Source organism: Panthera tigris, chromosome A1 (assembly GCF_018350195.1).
Source record: "Panthera tigris isolate Pti1 chromosome A1, P.tigris_Pti1_mat1.1, whole genome shotgun sequence".
NCBI classification, from domain to species: domain Eukaryota; kingdom Metazoa; phylum Chordata; class Mammalia; order Carnivora; family Felidae; genus Panthera; species Panthera tigris.
Genome location: NC_056660.1, coordinates 136,836,962 through 136,857,217, shown reverse-complemented (window position 1 = coordinate 136,857,217; position 20,256 = coordinate 136,836,962). Strand labels below are relative to the sequence as shown.

Sequence of the window (20,256 nt, the reverse complement as noted above, 5' to 3'; positions counted from 1 at the left end):
ACCGACTGCGCCACCCAGGCGCCCCAATTTAACAGTATTTCTTAGTATGGTTGTAACATAATTAAAGTAAGAGCAGTTACATACTTACTCAGCATTTTAACAGAAATGGTTCAGAATGCAAACATAGTAACATTTTACTTATCATGCACACTCAACACTTCATATTTAGACACGTTGTTTTTGCTGAAACACTACTATTAGAGTAATGGTTGCCAGCTTAGCATACCTCTAGTAAAGGGAAGAGATCTTTATCTTCATCCTTTAACATGTTCCATTTCTGGATCAGTGGAGGCATTAGCATCTGAATATATTCCTATTTATAATGATGAAAAACACACAAAGCTCCACTATCATATGTAAATAAGTCCAATTTGGGTCTATGAAAATTAAAATCCACTTAGAGTAATTGTGTAAAATCATTACAGAATGCCTTGTAAGATTGAGTCTGTTCCTCTTAGCACCTTTAAAATTTTTACTTTTGGCCTTATCTTTTAATTTATATAATCTTACTCTATTCTTAAGTCATCTTCTATCCTTCTTGAAATAAAATGCATACAAACACACCACTACAGAAAAATCCTTTGATCAAAATAAGGGATAATTCCTGTAAATTTTATTCTGAATTTTTTTAGTTCTGGAACTTGCAACATGTAATATGGCTCTTGTTGTACAGCATGTTATAAATGATAGGTAAACTTATAGGGGCATTTGTAGAAAAAGATCGACAGTCATTTACGTGTCTTTTTTAAACGTTAGAATCCATAAACAGCTAAATAATAAATAAACAACAGTAATCATGTAAACAAGAGGCACAGATTCTAAAGGCTCTAAGACATTCAGAGAAACACTCCCCACGCCCCAGCACACAAAGCAAAACCAACATCAAAGCAAACCCATGAACCAAGTGTCTTGCACCGTTTTAAGTATAACTTATAAACACAGACAATTTCTCAAGACTTCTTATATAGCAATCATAAAGATGTAATCTATTCTTCTGCTGGGAATTTTGAGCTATAATGAAATTCTATTATTTTAATCCTATTTAAACAAATCCAATTCCATCACCTTCTTCTTAACACTACTAGAAACAAGAGTTTGGATTCTTAGCCAAACATACCTCCTCTTCTATACTGCTATTTAGCATTTTTAACTTATCCAATTTCTCGTTGTTTTACCTTAGTATATATTCCCCATACCTGTAAGTTCCAGCAAGAAAACACAGACATTTAGATATGGTACTCTAAAGCTACAATGTTTATGAAGTGGTGGATAGAAAAATACTTGGAATTAAAAGTTGAAATCCTTTATCCCTTTTCTATTTTATAAAAAAATTTTCATTTACTTAAATGAATAAAGTTTATTTATTTATTTTGAGAGACCGAGAAAGAGAGCAGGTGAAGGGCAGAGAGAGAATCCCAAGCAGGCTCTGCGCTGTCAGCACGGAGCCTGATGTAAGGCTTGAACTCATGACCTGTGAGATCAGGACTTGAGCCAGAGTCAGACGCTTAACCGACTGAGCCACCCAGGGATCCCATCCCTTTTCTAAAACGTGTTGGTGCATTCATGTGATATACTGATATAACTTCCACACCAAGAACATATTTATTAATACCATCTAAAAAGTAAAAATACTTGCTGCCTTTTAAAGATATACATTCTTAAAGTAACTAAGTGTTCACATCTCCCCAAACATTTTCATTTCCACATACATGTTAACCTACTGATTTTAACTATGCTAGAATTTTTTTTCTTAACAGTTAAGAACAGATACTCACTGGTTTGTTTAAATGATGTCCTACTGAATCTGCTAAAGTTCCTATGGCATCATAAAGAATGAGCAAGTTCTTATGCTGGTATTTACTAAACGCGAAGACCAAGGTATCAAGTATATAAGCAAGGTAAGGAACAAGTTCCGTACAAGCCTCCTCTTCTAGGGTAGCAAAGGCACTACAGTTAAAAAAAGAGAGAGAGATTACTGCTGTTGTAGAAAAGGAATAGGTTATAATAGAGATAGGAAGCTACCTCTATAGTTTATACAGTATCTATTTACACTTTAAATGCCTATCTCCTTATCTCACCAAAACAGAGGCTTATTTTTATTGTTTCTCCCCCATTTCTTATCCTTTCCTTCAAAGAGGCTGTCACCTATGTGCATCTGCTTCACTACAATGGTAAAATCTAAAACTATCGTTGGTTCTTATATTCAGACATTCAACAAATTTATCTGGTATTTATTATTTAGTCACTTAGTGCTGGGAATGCAGCAATGAACAATGAAGAAAACAATGTCCCCATTTTCAGGGAGCTTAAATTCTAGTGACCGGTCCAGATGAATGGAATCAGAATTAAAAATGTTAAACGAACTTGCACCTTACCCTTCAGATTACATACTGAGTCACAAAATGACATTTTTAACAAGTTAGTTTGAGATGTATTGGAACATAGCGTCATGACCTCTTAAATGTTTCTCTTAGCAGGAGAGGGGAAATGGGATGATGCAGGTGGTCAAAGGGCACAAATTTGCAATTACAAGAATAAATTCTGAGCACCTAATATATAGCATGGTGACTATAATTAATACTACAGTGTTGTACACTTGAAAGTTGCTGAGCATAGATCTTAACCCTTCTCACCACACAGAAAAAGACAAAGTCTTTGTCAACTACGTGAGGTGAGAGATGTGCTAATTATCTTGATCTTGGTTACTGTTCCATAATGTATATTTTTATCAAGTCATACCACTGTACATTTTAAATATGTGGGTTATTTTTGCCAACTTTTCCTCCACAATTCTTAAAAATGTTGGTCTAAGTTCTACATTATACGTCAGAATGCATAGTGCGTTTATTACTACAAATTTACCGTATGTATGGCTTATCTATTAACACAAATGTACAAGAAAGGAAAAAACTCCAGAGTCTGAGTAGTTACCTCAATTTAGACCTAAATTTGTCTGGACTCTTAAAGTATACCTGGCTCTTCACTTCTAAAATTAAAGTTTGTATTAGCTTCTATTCTACCCACTCAGGGATTTCCTAAAATGACAGGCTTAAACCATTTGTTAGTGAAAGCCCCATCTTAAATTATAAACTGTTTATGTATTTCCTTTACAGCACTTGCCAGGAATTATGATTATATAGTTATTTAGTATTCTGTACTAGCCTCTAAGTTTAAAGATGGCAGGGAATGTAAACCGCATTTAATATATGCTTAACAACTAGCAGAAAGTTTAAAAAAAATACAGATTATGTCTGTAGGAAAGCAAATATAATTTGTATCCTCCCCTCACTTCAAAAAAAAGAAAAAGAAAAAGAGTGCTATTCATCATCCAACTCCCTTTGGTTCAACTTTCTTTCATCTTATTACGAATTAGAGGTATCTCCCAGGTATTTCTGCTTCACATCTGGTAAAGTCCAACTCTACTTAAATTCACACTTTTTCAACAACTGTTTCTTCTTATAAACAAAGTCAACAGTAAAGAAATTCTAATTAAAAAGTTAGGACCTATAAATATGTCAGGCCTTTTTAGAACACAAAGGTTTGTCCCAGAAAACTGGAATATTTATAGTAATGAACCTAACTGCTCATGTGATATAAAAACACAGCTCCAAACATGACCAACAGAGTAGCTACTGGGGTAGATTCACTAAGTGAGAGATGATACGTGACTGCACTGTGGGACTTTCTATGGAGTTGTTGACCTTTAAAGTAATGATGTGAATCTACCCAAACTTTTGTTATTCCTTCAAAAGCAAGACTCCCAACGTCACCACTCCAGGTGTCTGTGAGAATCAGGGTAAAAGAGAATTCTACTGTTATCAAAGCCACTGAGAAAAAAAGAATGAGTTGAAGAACCAGCAAAGAATGAGGTCTAGTTGCTTTACATTTGAATTTGAAAAACCACCACGTAAAACCTATAGATGACAAAAGCTCCACTAATGGTTTAATACTAACATTCCATCATGGAGTTAAAAATTAATTTCTCACTGAAACACCCACTCGAATGCCCCACAATGAACACTGTTATGGATTTGTCCCACCTGCAGGCAGCTTCTTGTACTCTCTTGTTGCTGTCCAGGATTCGCTTTAGCAATTCTGTCATTAATGGCTTCAGGTACGTATCGGGGGGCTGGCTGACTACCCAATGTGCATAGCGGCTAAGAGTCCAGCACGTTATTGAACGCACAAGAGCCTTTTTATCAGAGAGGCACTGAATAAGGTGAGGAATGAGCTCAGGCAAGTATGGAATCATGCCTTGCATGCAACCTGGAATAAAAAGTAACAAATCTTGCAGAAAGTGCTAACATTCGGTTACAATTATTTCAAATGAATACTAAAATCATACAAGCATCCATCAAAAACACTCAGATTATCTCCATTACAATAAATATACTATAATAATCTGTTTAAAATTAAGGAAAAAAAAAAAAAAAGGAATGAGAGCTAACTGCTCCTAAGTATCTTCTAGTAGGGTTAGGAAAGTTCATTTTACTTCTGCTACACAAATTACAGCTTTCAGAAGTGCCTGTAAAATACTTCAATTTCTTGTATATACAGGCTTACAGCTAGGACATAATAACGCTTCGTAGAGAATGAGGAGACTCTCCTACCATGTTTCTTACACTTACCTACGGAGAACATGATTTTTCTAGCAATGGGGATGCTTCTGACATTAGTCCTCTCATTCTGTTCCCTTTACTGTAACAGAAGCATTTGTGAACTATCTGGGTGTTGTTAGAGATAAGCCGATGGCTGTTAAAGAATAGTTCACTGTTAAAGGTAAAACTTATCCTAAGATGGCTTCTGAATTCAAATATCTTTTTTAAGTTAATGTAGATCATAGTATTGTCTATTTCACATCAGGAACACAAGAGAGTATGTGAATTCCAGACTGAAGAGTCTGCTTATAGGGTAACACTCTTTAAAGTGGGCCATCTGCATTAGTGCCTGTAAGGACTTCACAGTTCAGTTCTGACTTAGACTTACCTTCAGCAATTGCTCCTAAAACCAAGATGCCGGATTCTTTAACAACCCATTCATGATGAAAAAGTAATTCTTTCAAAAGGGGCAAAATATGTGGCAAAAGCTCATCACGATACACATTTGCAAGAACATCTAGGGCAGCAGCAGAACATTTTCCTAAAGAAATATTTAATTCAAAAATTTTATATTAAACTCTATTATCATTAACTCTTATTATCATGACTGTTGGTTACATGCATGACACTTTATTCATACATCTACCATTTCAAAGAATTTAATTAAATAGGACACAGTCTATCTCTATAAACAAAAAATACTTTTTTATAACCAAGAATGAGCAAACTAACCTGCAGCAAAATGTGTACATTTATTACTTCTACTTAACATTCTTAGGGCTAGATCATTCAGAATCAAATACATAATGACTTAGCGGGAGGTTAAGCAAATAAATCTGAACAAATCACCAGTGCATGAAGCATAAAATATGCTGGAAAGCACTCTCTCCAGACAAAGAACTATTAGCCAAGGAACTATATATCAATCCAGATTTCATTTAATGCAATAATTAAGAAAACAAAATGGTAACAAAAATTAAGTATAAAATTTCTTTTCCAATGTGATTAGGCATACTAAATAGTTGATCACAAACTGTTAAACAATAGTAAAATCCTTTTTTAAAAAAGGCTGTTAAACTGGCTACAAGTAACACCTTACATAACAGTAAGAGTCTTAGTTATACTGTATGGCAGAACCATACCAATGAGTATTAAATTACCATGAAAGAGAATGAAATCTTTATATACTGATATAGAATGAGTTATACAATAAATGGAAAAGAACCAAGAAAGTACACAAAATCAATTTCATTTCACTGCTGTAAAGTCAACCTCTTCTCCAGGAAAAGGTATACATGTTTTTTCCACAGGTACACAGAAAAACTTCTGGAAAGATATAAAAATGGGTGGGATGTGAAGGGGAAGTAGTTCCTTTCCCCCAACTCAATGAACATTATTACTTTTGTAATGTTATCTACATTATAATCTGAATCCATCCTGCTCCCAGCCTACAGGGATATATTGGGAGGAGGTAGAGTAGCACCTCACTGTGCAGTTTTTTGTACTTCATGATTTGTTACCCTTGGTTAAGTGCAGTCTAAATGCAGATGATCCTCTTTTTAAAAAATTTTTTTAATGTTTATTTACTTTTGAGAGAGAGAGACCGACGCCAAGCAGGGGGTTGCAGAGAGAGGGAGACACAGAATCTGAAGCAGGTTTCAGTCTCTAACCTGGTCAGCACAGAGCCCGACATGGGGCTCAAATTCACAAACCACAAGGTCATGACCTGAGCTGAAGTCACAAGCTTCAACGACTAAGGCACCCAGGCACCCAGGCACCCAATATAACTGTTCTATTTTACTATTATGATTGTTAATCTCTTATGATGCCTGATTTATACATTCAACTTTATCATAGGTATGTATGTATGTACATGCGCACACACACACACAAAATAGTACTTAGAGGGTCTGGTACTATCTGTGAGTTTCAGGCACCCACTGGGGGTCTTGGCACATATCCCCTCGTGGATTACAGGGGGCTACTATAATTTGTGGCAGCAGTGAAGACCTTGTGTTCTCTTGTGGGAGATTTGGAGCCCAAGATTAAATATGCCATTAGTACTAGCTATGTTAACCAACTTTGGGCAAGTTTCTCTTTTTGCAGTTTCCTTACCAACCTAAGGCTGTTGTAAGATTAAATGGGATACACATGCCAAGTCCTTGGCCTAGTGCTGGGCACATTGGGCACTCTAAGGAACAGAAAACTAAATGGGCAACAGAGGAATTAGCATTATTTAACCAAATGAATTACACAGTTCAGTCTGATAATTCATGGCTTTAACTGTTTCATCAGTTATTAGAAATCCCAACACTCTGAATTATAGCCGTGGTTCTTAACTAGGCATAATTTTGTTTCCCAGGGGACAATGGGCAATGTCTGGAGACACTGGTGGTCATGACAACTGTGTGTGTGGGGGGGGGGGTGGGTGCTGCTCCACGTTCTACAATGTACACAACAGCCACCACAGCAAAGAACCATGTGGCAAAATGTCAACAATGTGGAGGTTGAGAAACCTTGAACTAGAGCATGAAACTTTAAGGACCAGCACAGAAACAAAAACAAAACACAGGTGTCTAGATTCCTCATTTCATTAGTGTGTGGGGCGGAATGTTGGCTCAATAGATGATTTCGATTTGCAATTAAGTTTGAAAATAAACAAGAGTTTTAAAAACTTCATTTGTAACTTTGAGAATGAGAAAACAATTTATATTATTTTAGCGTTATCCTTGATAATCAACAGGCAAATTATCATGAAAAATAAGTTTATATCAAGAAAAGAGGAAAACCTTGCGGCCAATGTTCCTATCTTATAATGTCAAACAAAATGTACGGCCTTTTGAAAAATGGCAGTTTGAGGTAAGAAGTCTCTAAGAAGCATAATCACATCTACTAGGATAGCTATAAAATAAGTGACAACAAATGCTGGCAAGCATATGCAGAAACCACAACCGTAAGATAATGCTGGTAAGAAAGTAAATGATGGCGCCACTGTGGAAAACAGCCTTGTAGTTCCTCAAAAGCTTAAACACAAAGATATACCATATGACCCAGTAATCACACTTCTGTCTATATCCACAAGTGAAAACATATGTCCACACACAAACTTTACATTAACATTCTTAGCATCATTACTCACAATAGCCAAAAGGGAGAACAAAATGTCCATCAAGTGATGAATGGATAAATAACATGTGGCATATCCACACAATGAATTATTTTTCCACATTAAAAAGAAATGAAGTGGGGCGCATGGGTGGCTCAGTCCGTTGAGCGTCCGACTTCGGCTTGGGTCATGATCTCACGGTTTGTGAGTTCAAGCCCCGTGTCGGGCTCTGTGCTGACAGCGCAGAGCCTGAAGTCTGCTTCAGATTCTGTGTCTCCATCTCTCTCGATGCCCCTCCCCCACTCGTATTCTGTCTCTCCCTCTCTCAAAAATAAACATTAAAAAAAAAATTAAAAAGAAATGAAATACTGATACACACCATAACACAAACAAATATTGAAAACATCCTAAGTGAAAGAAGGCAGTCATGAAGGACCACATATTGTATGATTCCATTTATAGGAAATGTCCAAAATAGGCAATTCCAGAGAGACAGAATAGAGACTGGTAGTTGCTTTGGGCTGGGGGACTGGAAGAAATATGGGGAGCGACCTCTAATAAGAATGGGGTTATTTTTAGGGTGACGAAATCATTCCAAAATTTACTGGGGTGATGGTTCCATAACTCTGAATATACGAAAACGACTAAATTGTACCCTTTAATGAGGGCACTGTACAATTATGTGTATGATTTCTCAATGAAGTTGCTATCAAAGCAGGCAACTGTATTCTTCCCTCTGACTTACTTAGATTCCAGTCAGAAATTGTATCGTCATCATCAATTTCATCGTCATCATCGTCTTCCTCTTCAATTCCATCTTCGTCGTGCTGCTGAGCCACTGTCCTCGATCGATGAAAACGTGGCCTTATATCTTGTTCACTATCAGGAATTGTTTCATCTTCTTCAACATCACCCTGTTTTAAGAAAAATTTTGATAATACTCAAACAGCATTATAAGCTAATAACATGTACATGCATAAAAGAATCAGAATAAGGAGAGATGGTGCCATGCACATGGTTTGGAAGTACACCTCTTTGTTAAGAACCATTCTCCTCTGTGCAGAAAACAGTTCTGTGTTAAGGGGAGAAGGAACTATCATGTAACACATGTCAGGTATCAGGCACTTTTAATCTCATTATAGTATTGCCTCCCATCAACTGGTATAATCTAGAGTACCTGAATAAGACTGAGATCATATTCAATATAGCTTAAAATAAGCTACAAATAATTTGAATCAAGAGGAAATTTCTCTACTAGTGTCACCATCTGGTTCCAATGAAGTTAGCCTATGTTATCACTCAAACTCATCGTTTGCTTCTCTGCACTTTGCAGCACATTATACGTAATAGGAAATAGATTTACACAGGGTCTATTTTAAATAAATGTTCTATCAGTCAACTTCAAAGATTCTCTAAGTCAAAAGAAAAAAGCTTCCCTATTTATCAGAAAAGTTTCCTTACCTTAAGAAGGATAATATCTATATCTGAGTACTTCATGCCATTCACTAACACAGGAATCAATCTATAAAGAGAGAAATTCATGAAACAAAGAACTAAAGATTTCCTAAGAATTTTTAAGCAACCTTAATGACCTTTTGTATACTAGTAATACCGAAGAGCCAACCATCCCTGCCAGTACTGTCTTAGGGCATATTCTGTGATGTCTGCCCTTTTCAAATGACAAGTATTCCTCATTTATATCCCAGGCCTTTTACATACTCATGCATGGGATCTGTTGGATGGAATCTTAGGATAAGGTAGCTTATCAATAGTGGTTAGAAAAAGAACGAGACACCAAAATAAATTACAGTATAGTTAAAATGAAACAAAAACATGTAAAAACACATATAGCATTTGAGTTGCCATTTAAGTTAAAAGTAATGAGATTAACTATGTAATTACTTGTATAAAGAGACTATCTAGGAAAGATATACAAGAAAATGGTATCTTTGGAGAAGAAGCTGAACAGACTAAAAAGGGATAAAATTAATCATTTATTTCTACATAGTGTGACATTTTCACAATGAGCCTACATTATTTGTACTTCTTTTAATAAAAGAGAGGATAATGTTCAGAATGTTAAACATACTAAGTCTAAAGTAAGTTATCCAAAAGAAATAATGCAAAAAAAAGAAAAAAAGACATGAGGTAGGCTCAGTGCGATAAGTGTCTGACTGTTGGTTTTGGCTCAGGTCATGATCTTATGGTTCATGACTTGGAGCCCTGAATGGGGCTCTGCACTGACAGCACAGAGCCTGCTTGGCATTCTTCCCCCTCCCCTCCCTTCACCCCAGCCCTCCCCCATTTGTGCACATATGGTCTCTCTCAAAGTAAAAAAAAACTTAGGGGCACTTGTGTGGCTCAGCCGGTTGTGTTCAACTTCGGCTCGGGTCACGATCTCATGGTTCATGAGTTCAAAAGCCCCGCGGTTGGGCTCTGTGCTGGCAGCTCAGATCCTGGAGCCTGCTTTGGATTTTGTGTCTCCCTCTCTCTCTGCCCCACCCCCTGCTCTCACTCTCTGTCTCTCTCAAAAGTAAACATTAAAAATAAATAAACTTAAAAAAAAAAAGAGCTCTATCAAGAAGATCATAGCCTTTGATAAAAAAGTTAGGAAATTTTAATTTAAGAAATTAACCCAAATTTCCTATAAGAAAATAGTTTAATCAGGATATCATATCCAATCTAAAGTATTAATGTACTTATTAAATCAGAACCAAGATGTTTGTAAATATGGAATCCCAGGTATGTAAGAATAGTCAAAAAATTATCAAAAAACATAATAAAAAGGTCAAAACACTACAGTTCCTTTGTAGCTATGAGAATTTTAAGCTTTGATAGGTTTCTTAAGCTTTGATGATTTCCTTTCTCAGTGGCCCATTACACACTTAAGAGTCTACTGAGGATAAAAGGTTATGGGAACACTTTGGAAACATTAAAAAAGTCCACAGTTCTCTGCTTCTGAATTCTACCTTTAATAGTTCTGGGTGGCTTGGGAAGTGTGAATAGCCAAAAGAAACTCATACTCATGACTACCAGCTGTGGGACTTATTAGTAAGCACTTTCTTTATAATCTAGTGAAAAAGATATTATGATCTTTTTACAGATGAGTCAGCTAACGCTCAGAGATGTTACATTATTTCCACAACGTCATTAATTTTAAGTAATGGGAGAGTCAGAATTCAAAACCAGTTTGGCGTGACTCCAAAAATAATTTTGTTTCCCTACAACAGATCTAAGAAATTCTCACTCTCTACAATAATGTCTTAGGCCTTTGTAGAGGCCTTACTTCAAAGAGTTACATCATCTGACACCAATTAAATAAACATGTGCACAACTAATTTTGGGTACAACTCTACCATCAACGAGATAATTTTGTAAGCCCTCATTAACTAAAGGAATAATAATAGGGAAAAGAAAGCAGTAAGATTCAAAACTTCCTAGACAGGTAGAAAAAATACGGGCCAGCCACACTTTCATGTTTAAATCCTTTCAAATTCTAAAATACAGATTAATATCAATTTAACATTACAGCTAATATAACACAGTTATATAAAATTTATAACAAATAAAACCCTATTTTATAAGCTACAGGCATTTTGCAGAGACAGATCCATTTGGATCACCAACAATTAAGTCATTTCTGTCAATAATTTGGGGGAAGTGGGGAGACAGATGGCAGACTGTGAAATAACATGAGGTGAGGTAAAGAAGTAAGGACAGTGAGCCTCATCTGTTCTTCTGAATCATTTTTAAGACGGAAAAAATTCAAGTTACGGAGAAAGAAGAGAAAGAAAGTTCAAACAGAGAAAAGTATATATTCGATGGAACGAGGTACCTGAAGAAAAAATTATGCTGTCCAAGACCACTCACGTGAAAATATATCTTTAAGTTTTGGGGCAAGATGAAGGGTCACTTGTTTTTCCTATAAAGCAGAAGTGCTCAGAATGAATGAAGAGAATTCAGAAGAGTGATAAAGGTTTGAATGGCTGCTCTACTGAATGGAAGATAAAAAGTGACCTGGAATAAGAAAAACTGGCAGTGTGAAGGGGCTACTTGACATCGAAAACCATGCATTTCTACAACCATCAATCCTGGTGGTGTGACTTCCCAAAAGCATTTGACAGGAAGCAAAGACAGTTTATTAATCCAGAGCAGGGGAGATGCAGGGTAGCTAGAAGTTTATGGTCAATATAGTTGATTTGTGAATCATGATGTCTGTGCCAGAGAAAGACAGAATGAAAAGATATGCAGGCAATAAGGGACTGATAAAGCTGGGTAAGCAATCAAATTGGAAAGTGAGATATGGACATTAACTGTGACCATTTTTGGTCACATTTTTGAGACAGAGAGAGACAGAGCAGGGGAGGGGCAGGGAGAGAGGGAGACACAGAATCTGAAGCAGGCTCCAGGCTCTGAGCTGTCAGCACAGAGCCCGACGCAGGGCTCGAACTCACGGACTGTGAGATCATGACCTGAGCTGAAGTTGGACGCTTAACCAACTGAGCCACCCAGGTGCCCCAAGAGAGAATTTTTAATGCAGTATCACGGAAAGGCAACGACGTCAATACCAACAATGAATGTTTACTGAGTCCTTAAATATGTACTCAGCATTACTTGCTTTACATAGATTAATCTGAACAGTGCCAGGAGGTACTAATATTAATGTAGAAGAATAAAGGTGGGGGAAAAGCCAAAATAACTGGGAATAAAAAATGAAATGAGGGGCACCTGGATGCCTCAGTCAGTTAAGCATTCCACTGGTGATTTTAGCTCAGGTCATGATCTCACAGTTTGAGTTCAAGCCCTATGTTGGGCTCTGCACTGACAGTGTGGAGCCTGCTTGGGGTTCTCTCTCCTTGTCTCTCTGTGCCCCCCCCCCCCCCCCGGCTCACTCACACATGCACGCACTCACTCTCAAAATAAACATTAAAAAAAAAATGAATTGCTCTGCCAGATAAGAAAATATATCATCAAATATTCAGTAATCAAAAGAGATTAATATTGGTTAAAACAAAAGAAAAAAGAAAAAAAAAAAAAAAAAAAAGGAACAGATTTTACAAAGCCCAGAAACACATAAAAGAATTTACTGTCATCCCTCGACACTCTGGTGCTTTCTATATGAGTTCATAACAACACAGTTCTCATTACATATACAATTTTTACTCCTAAGCAAACATTTTTTGCTCATAATAAACATGGGGCTGATGAACAGTGCTAGGAAAAACTAGTGCTTTTATTATGTTTCCTATTTCAGCATCAGATCAGTGTGGTTATTCTCCAGTCCTCAAAATGCATTTTTACGATGAAAAATAAAAGTAGCCTTGTTTTATATAAATATGGTTCCCAAAGCAATGGTTGGGAAGATATATGTATCAAACCCAGTTATGGCTGCCTTAGGTTATTTAAGGTCTGCAACAATTAGCATAGAAAAAAAGATTAAGTTCTGCTCTTTTAGCCTGATACCAAGTTCTTCCTTGCTTTAAGGATGTTTAGGTTTTATTAGTGTAATAACCAAGTTGGAGCATGAAGTTGTAATTGCTTATTAACAATACTTCCTAATGTTATAGCTTGGGTTTTCATGATAGAATTTCTTCAGTCTTTGTATGAATTAATGTCTGCTTATATAACACTAAAAAAAAAAAGTTTTATTTATTTTTGAGGGAGAGAGAGAGCTGGGGAGGGACAGAGAGAGAATTCCAAGCAGGCTCTGCACTGTCAGCAGGTAGCCTGATGTGGGGCTTCAACCCACCAACTGTGAGATGATGACCTGAGCTGAAATCAACAATCAGATGCTTAACTGACTGAGGCACCCGTTTACATGACTTTTTGAATTATATGGTCCTACAGTAAGAACTAAGCACATCATAAAAGTGGCATCACAAGTTAAGGAGAAAAAAAAGTTAATTATCTGGATTTCCTAAAGGAGGAAAATCCATTTAGCACACCACCTTGCACTTTACTCCCTAATAAACTCCAGACTGACTAGAATAAAATATAGGTACAACTGCTGCTTTCTTGGTGGAAAAAGAAAAAGAATGCGACAGACATGAAAATGAGAACATCCAAGTAACATAAATATCTGGAAAAAAAAAGTTAACCCACCGATACCATAACATACTAAAACAAGTGGTTTTGTTTTGCTCATCCAGATGACTAAGATTACAGAAATGGTAATGGCCAGCAGAAGGTTGACAGGATGGGATGCTGGTGGTGGCTTATAAATTGGTGTAACTTCACTACAGAATAATTTGTAGAGTATTTACGATCCTCTGACTTTGGTAAACATCACTTGTAAGAATTCTACCTGAAAGAGATAACCACTTATGGACAAAGAAAAGATGCTGACTCCAGGATTACTTATAATTTTTAAAAAAGGGCAGGGGTGCCTCGGTGGCTCAGTTGGTTAAGCATCTAACTCTTGATCTCGGCTCAGGTCATGATCTCATGGTTCTGGAGTTAGAGCTGACAGCATGAAGCCTGCAGGAGATGCTTTCTCTCTCTCCCTTTCTGCCCCTCTCTTGCTTGTACTCTCTCTCAAAACAAATAAATAAAACATTAAAAAAAAAAGGCAAATGTAAATATTCAACAATAGAAGGGTCGAATGTAAAACAGTATGCACACCATGATGGAATAGTATTCAAAGCTTAAAAACTGAGAAGAGGAAACTGCACAATATACAACTGAAAACAGCAAACCACAAAACAGTATAATCAAAATTTTAAGTACTGAAGAGAGCTAGATGCCATGTGAAGTGCTTTTACATAGTATCAAATTTAATTCTCCCCAAACATTCTGAATAAATGTTATTTGGCATATGGCACTAACATACACAAAAATTTTTTCAAAAGAAAGTTAAACACTACTTTTATTTTTTTTATTCAAAAAAAATTTTTTTTTCAATGTTTTCTAAATTTATTTTTGAAGAGAGACAGCATGAGTGGATAAGGGTCAGAGAGAGGGAGAGACAGAATCTGAAGCAGGCTCCAGGCTCTGAGCTTTCAGCACAGAGCCTGACGCAGGACTCAAACCTCAAACCGTGAGATCATGACCTGAGCTGAAGTCAGACGCTCAACTGACTGAGCCACCCAGGCGCCCCAAGCATTATTTTTAAAAGTAATTGACCTTAACACATGTATCAAATCATTATGTATCAAATCATTATGTAGCAAAATTAATACAATGTTTTAGGTCAATTATGTCTCAATAAAAGTGGAAAAAAGATTAAAAAAACAACCTGATATAACAGCATTCAGAGTTAGAAATAGGCTTAATAATAGGCTAACCAAAAACCTGATAACATCACAACTACCGGAAAATTCCTTTTGGGGAGAAAACCCCACCCAAGTCCAGTCAAATTAACGGGATTAAAGGGAAAAAAAAAAAGAAAAAAAGGAAAGAAAGAAACGTGCCACAAATTATCCCCAATTAAGATTATGATTTAGAATAAACCACTCACATGTAATTAAAACAAAAAAACAACCCCAAAAACCGCTTCTTGAAAAATCTCTTTAGTTATAATCGACAGTTATACCAAGTAAAATTAAGTCTAACTCATTTAGAATTTCATTCCCTAACGGCAGAAGAATGCAATCTAAAAATGCAAAAACGAGGACTCACTGTTAAATATAAGAACAAGGTAGCATTCAGCAGAATGAACACTTACTTAGGAAGATGCCTTACGAGTACATCTTTGCATATCGGTTGCTCAGCCAAAGTGAGCCAGAATTCACAGGCTTCCAAAGCCACATTTTCATCTTGATCTTGCGTCCTCTGGAGCATGTACTACAAACAAAGCATTAGTATTAATCAGTTTAAATCACACAATTAAAATAAACCTTTTTCCAGCAAGCTAATGGTCATCCTCTGCTGTGGCCTTGAACTAGTGATTCTCAACCTAGGCTTTGGGTTTTTAAAAGTTTCTGAGTCAATTCTAAAATGCAGCCAAACTGAAGAACCACTGGTATAGAATGTTGCTTAATGAAAAGTGTCCTAAGCATGTCTGGCCTATCTGCTTCTGTACAGGTGTATTTTGGTTTATGAAATGTATTTAACAAACACTGTTTTCTTAGAAACATCAAAATAAGAAAGTCCATTATACCTTTCTTTAAAAGGAAGAATCTTTTTATAACGTAACAACTCAAGCTGTCTTTTGTATTTTCACGAATATAAAGTGACATATACATATTATACAATTACAAAAGTTAATTTTTTTTTTAATTTGGAAAGAACTAGTGACATTTCTTAGTGCTACTATAATTTATAGTTTCCGAGAGAATAGGTTTATCATGTCCTTTGAACATGCCAAGCCAAATTCATTCTTAATTGTAGGAACATCTGATCATAAAATGTATCCAAATTTTGTGTCTCCCCCTCTTTTTAAAAAATCTTTTAAATCTTTTAAAAAATCTTTTAAAATATGCAAAAACAAAATAAATATAATCAAAGGCACTCATAGCATTTCCCAATGTATATGGGCGTGGAAATGGCATCAAATGATGGATGAAGCTTTTATACACACTCTCTCCCTGACTGCAACATCTCACAGGGCTAAACATGGCAACGCAAAAGATGTGATAGGCCAACCCCTACTACATTCCATACTATGTCCTACTACCAAGCTCAGTATCGCTGAAGAATCGTAGAACTCTACGGTTCTACGCTGGCTTCCCAGCTATGACATGGCCCTAGCAAATGATAAAATAAAGGTCTTTAACTTTCTGGTTAGCTCCAGCTTTCACTAAACTTTCAACTAACTCCACCTGATTCTTCTAAGCACTTCAGAGAGAGTTAAGTTCATCAGAGAAAATGTACCTTATTCCCATTTAGTGCTGCTACATACCTTTATTTCTACAACGACCCTTCCATACACTTCAGAAAAGGACTGGCTGTGCACTATCAATGCTAGCCTTTTCCTAACAGGTCTTAGACCCCACCCTTTAAAAAAAAGATTTTCTCTCTCTCTACCATACAAAGGATCTAAATAACATTCTCACACACTTGCCAAGCTATATACTACTCACACACAACTATATCCAATAATATGAAAACTAGGTGCTAGAGTTTGACACTAGCAGTACTGAGTACTGCCCAAACAAGTTATTTTGTTCTAATAATAATTTTACCTTGGTGCTATGTACTACTTCCTTTAAATATGGCTAATCTATGATCAACATACTCAGAATTTCCTAGTAAAATTATTTTAATTGCATAGGGATTGAAAGTCTTAAAAAAAAAAACACTATAGCGATTATGTCTTCTCAGAAATTTCACTGTTACCATAAATCACAAGTGGATCAGAATAATTTTACCAGTAATGGGTGGAAAACAAACACTGTAATTCCAAACTCCAATGACACAAGAATGTGCTACTTAATGTACCACAGTTTTAGTGATCACTTAGTCTAACCCATATCTGATAAACACAAATAATTTAAACATTTGTTAGTTATTCTGGTTAAAAGCCATCTATTCCTTAAAATACTTTTCCCTCTCTATACACATCTTAAATCTCATGAGAGAAAAGTCACCATAAAGATAACTTATAATTTTAAGGCCATAACTGGTTTCATTATTCATCCCCAACAAATGTGTTAAATAAATTGTTAAATAAATTTGACATTATGCATTTTTATCTCAAGGATTTTCTTGGGGGAAAAAATGAGGAGAGTGTCTTTAAGTTGTTTGTATTACCTCAACTATATTATGCATGTGAGGAAGCAGGCGATCCATTCGAACTTCAAGCAACATCACAAGTGCCCGGCACACATTTTTCCGTACCTCTGGTTCTTCATCACCAGCCAATGCAAAGAGGTTCTATTGCATGAGAAATTTTTCTCTTGTTAAGCATTTCAATGTATTAGAAAGGTTTATACATAATAACCAGTCATCTGTAAGTTGGTAACATTTAAAGAAACTCTAAGAAGGTACAAATAAAGATGGAATTAACTGGCCTGAAATATTAGGTTATAAGACAATTAATTAAATGTAGGATGATAATTGTCAAAACCCATGACTTTGGTAAATGACCTAAAGCCATTCTTTTGGAGACAGTATGATTGGTTGTGGGTTTTGTTTTTTTTATGTTTATCTTTGAGAGAGAAAGAGAGAGAGAGAGAGAGAGAGAATGAACATGAGCAGGGGAGGGGCAGAGAGAGGGGGCGACAGAATTTGAAGCAGTTTCCTCGCTGTCAGCGCTAAGCATGACACGGGCCCACACTCAAACCCATGAACCATGAGGTCATGACCTGAACCAAAGTTGGCCACTCAACTGACTGAGCCACCCAGGTACCACTGATTGGGTATGTTTTAAGGTAATTTTAGTTTGTGAGAATAAAACCATGTCATTAGGACATGGGGCATTCATCTCCCTCACCCAGAAGAAGATAATCTTCAAAATACAATTTAATTTTCCTTCAAAATTACGGTCTGTCAAGAGATTATTTCTACCAATCCCAATTCTTAGGGTAGTAACAGGTACAAATTCTCTAAAAGTATCAATAACTGGGAAATGTATGCTGAGTTTCCAACAACTTAACCCCAAACTACTTATTGTTCTCCAAGCCAACTACTGAAAAAATAGTAAAAGTAGCAATCAAGATTATGTTTTCCCAAACAGGTTTGTCACCAAGGTGAGGGGGCAAAAAGCCTGAATAAACAACAGACTATTTCATTTAGTCTTCTCTAAGATGTTGTTATACAATTTTACAGATAAAGAAGTTTAGAAGTTATATAACTTGCTACCCAGGGGGCATCTGAATTTGGTTTTCATGGAATTTTAAGTCCAGATTCATTTCCTTATACCAATAAGCTGTGTTTTGTAAAGGTTACAAAGTGGAGATATAAGAAGTAGAAACAGTAACCCTCCCCCATCTCATTCCTGAATTTTACTTTATCTACACATACACATGAATTATAATAAAAAGATTATTTAAAAAAATTTAATGTGGGGGCGCCTGGATGGCTTAGTCGATTCAAGCATCCCACTCTTGATCTTGACTCAGGCCATCATCTCATGGTTTTCTGAGTTTGAGCCCCACATCGGGCTCTGTGCTGGTGGTGTGGAACCTGTCTGGAATTCTCTCTCTCTGCCCCTCCTCCACTCATGCTGTGCCACCACCCCCCTACTCAAAATAAATAAACATTAAGAAAACTTCGATGTCCCACAATCTTTAAAAACAAAAAGCCAAAAAACAAAAAAGAAACAAAACCAAAACCAAAAACTAGAGAAACATCTCCAAACAGATGAACTTGAAATCTTATTACAACGGATAAAACAATGGAGAAGTTCAAATATCAAAAGTGACAGTATGTGAACTACTGATGTAGAACTTTAAAAACTTCGATCTTCGATTTCCCCAAGTCCTGCCTCTGCATCGGATGCTTTGAAACCTCTACAGTTCCTCTTTTCATCAGATAGATATATATTTTACACAGAGAATACTCTGACAGCATTGCTTATAGGTTCAATACACATTCTTCGTTAAATTTAATGTTGTCTTAAGTATGAGAATTTAGCTTTGCCAAGATAGGTCTTAGCCACATAATAGTAACCAATACACTTTTCAGTCAATATTGTCAGACTCAGCAGACGTTGTAACACCTGCCCCTGATAAAAACAATAATTCAAGAAATAAATGATCTATTTCTTCATTTAGCAAATGGTTATCGAGGGCCTACTATGTGTCAGGTGCTTCCTATGGATGTTGACTGCTCTCGTAGGATGGAGAACTAGTTGAATCTTGTAGGATTATCAAGTAGGAAAGAACTGTTAAAATGGTAATGGAACACTAATGGAAAAGATTTTAAAATGTTGGGATGTTCTTGCTCCACTTGCTGAGTATGGTCCTGTGGAATCTTTGTTTTCTGAGGGAATTTAGTATCTTTTATTCTAAATTATATTTCTGTATAAGATATTGGTGTATCTATCCCTGTTCCTGTTTTAAGCTATGAAATAGCTCTGGAATAGCAGGCTCTGTTCCAATTTAGTTATAGCAAGTATCTTTTTAACAATCCAACAAGGTAAATTATTAGCCTCATTTTACAGAGAAGGTAATGGAAAACATGTTAAATAATGTGCCCAAAGTTAGCAGCTGTGGAGCTGAGATTTGAACCCAGGCAGGCTGACGCCAGACTTTGAGATAATCCACTACCTTCTACACCAAACCAGACTGAAAACACCTTGAGGCATAACATTTATTTATGTATCCCTAGCACCAAGCACAATGCCTAATTCACAGTAGGACTCGGCAATATCCACTTAAGACTCGTGTTTTAGTTTCAACTTTTAAATGGCTAGAGGATCCTTATGGCTACTACTCATAGTCTACTGGTAAGATATGTTCAGAAAAAAGCTTGTCAATTTAAGTGATGAGGGAAAAGATGACACCATTTTCCCTTCCTTTCTTATAATTTCCCAACAAAAATTCTAGCAGGATGGCCTCTAAAATTTTTAATAGCTGGAAAGGAATGAACTATTAAACTCTGATTTAATGAAAATAAAAGTGAAATGCTTAAGGAACTTTAACAACTTGTTTACAACTGTGGTGATCAAGT

The 20,256-nt window shown here is 36.2% G+C and overlaps 1 protein-coding gene across 4 annotated transcripts in view; it reads right to left on the bottom strand.

Moving 5' to 3' along the window:
- TNPO1 (transportin 1) overlaps positions 1-20,256 on the bottom strand; it is a 90,858-nt gene that overhangs the window by 15,801 nt on the left and 54,801 nt on the right. For all 4 annotated transcript variants that reach the window (XM_007079853.3, XM_042988167.1, XM_042988158.1 and 1 more), the window contains exons 8-15: positions 17,395-17,517; positions 15,368-15,486; positions 9,166-9,226; positions 8,450-8,618; positions 4,987-5,139; positions 4,041-4,266; positions 1,776-1,947; positions 227-313 (exon numbers count right to left, since the gene is read on the bottom strand). In XM_007079853.3, coding sequence (XP_007079915.1) covers positions 227-313; positions 1,776-1,947; positions 4,041-4,266; positions 4,987-5,139; positions 8,450-8,618; positions 9,166-9,226; positions 15,368-15,486; positions 17,395-17,517 — 1,110 coding nt within the window. The remainder of the gene's footprint in view (positions 1-226; positions 314-1,775; positions 1,948-4,040; positions 4,267-4,986; positions 5,140-8,449; positions 8,619-9,165; positions 9,227-15,367; positions 15,487-17,394; positions 17,518-20,256) is intronic.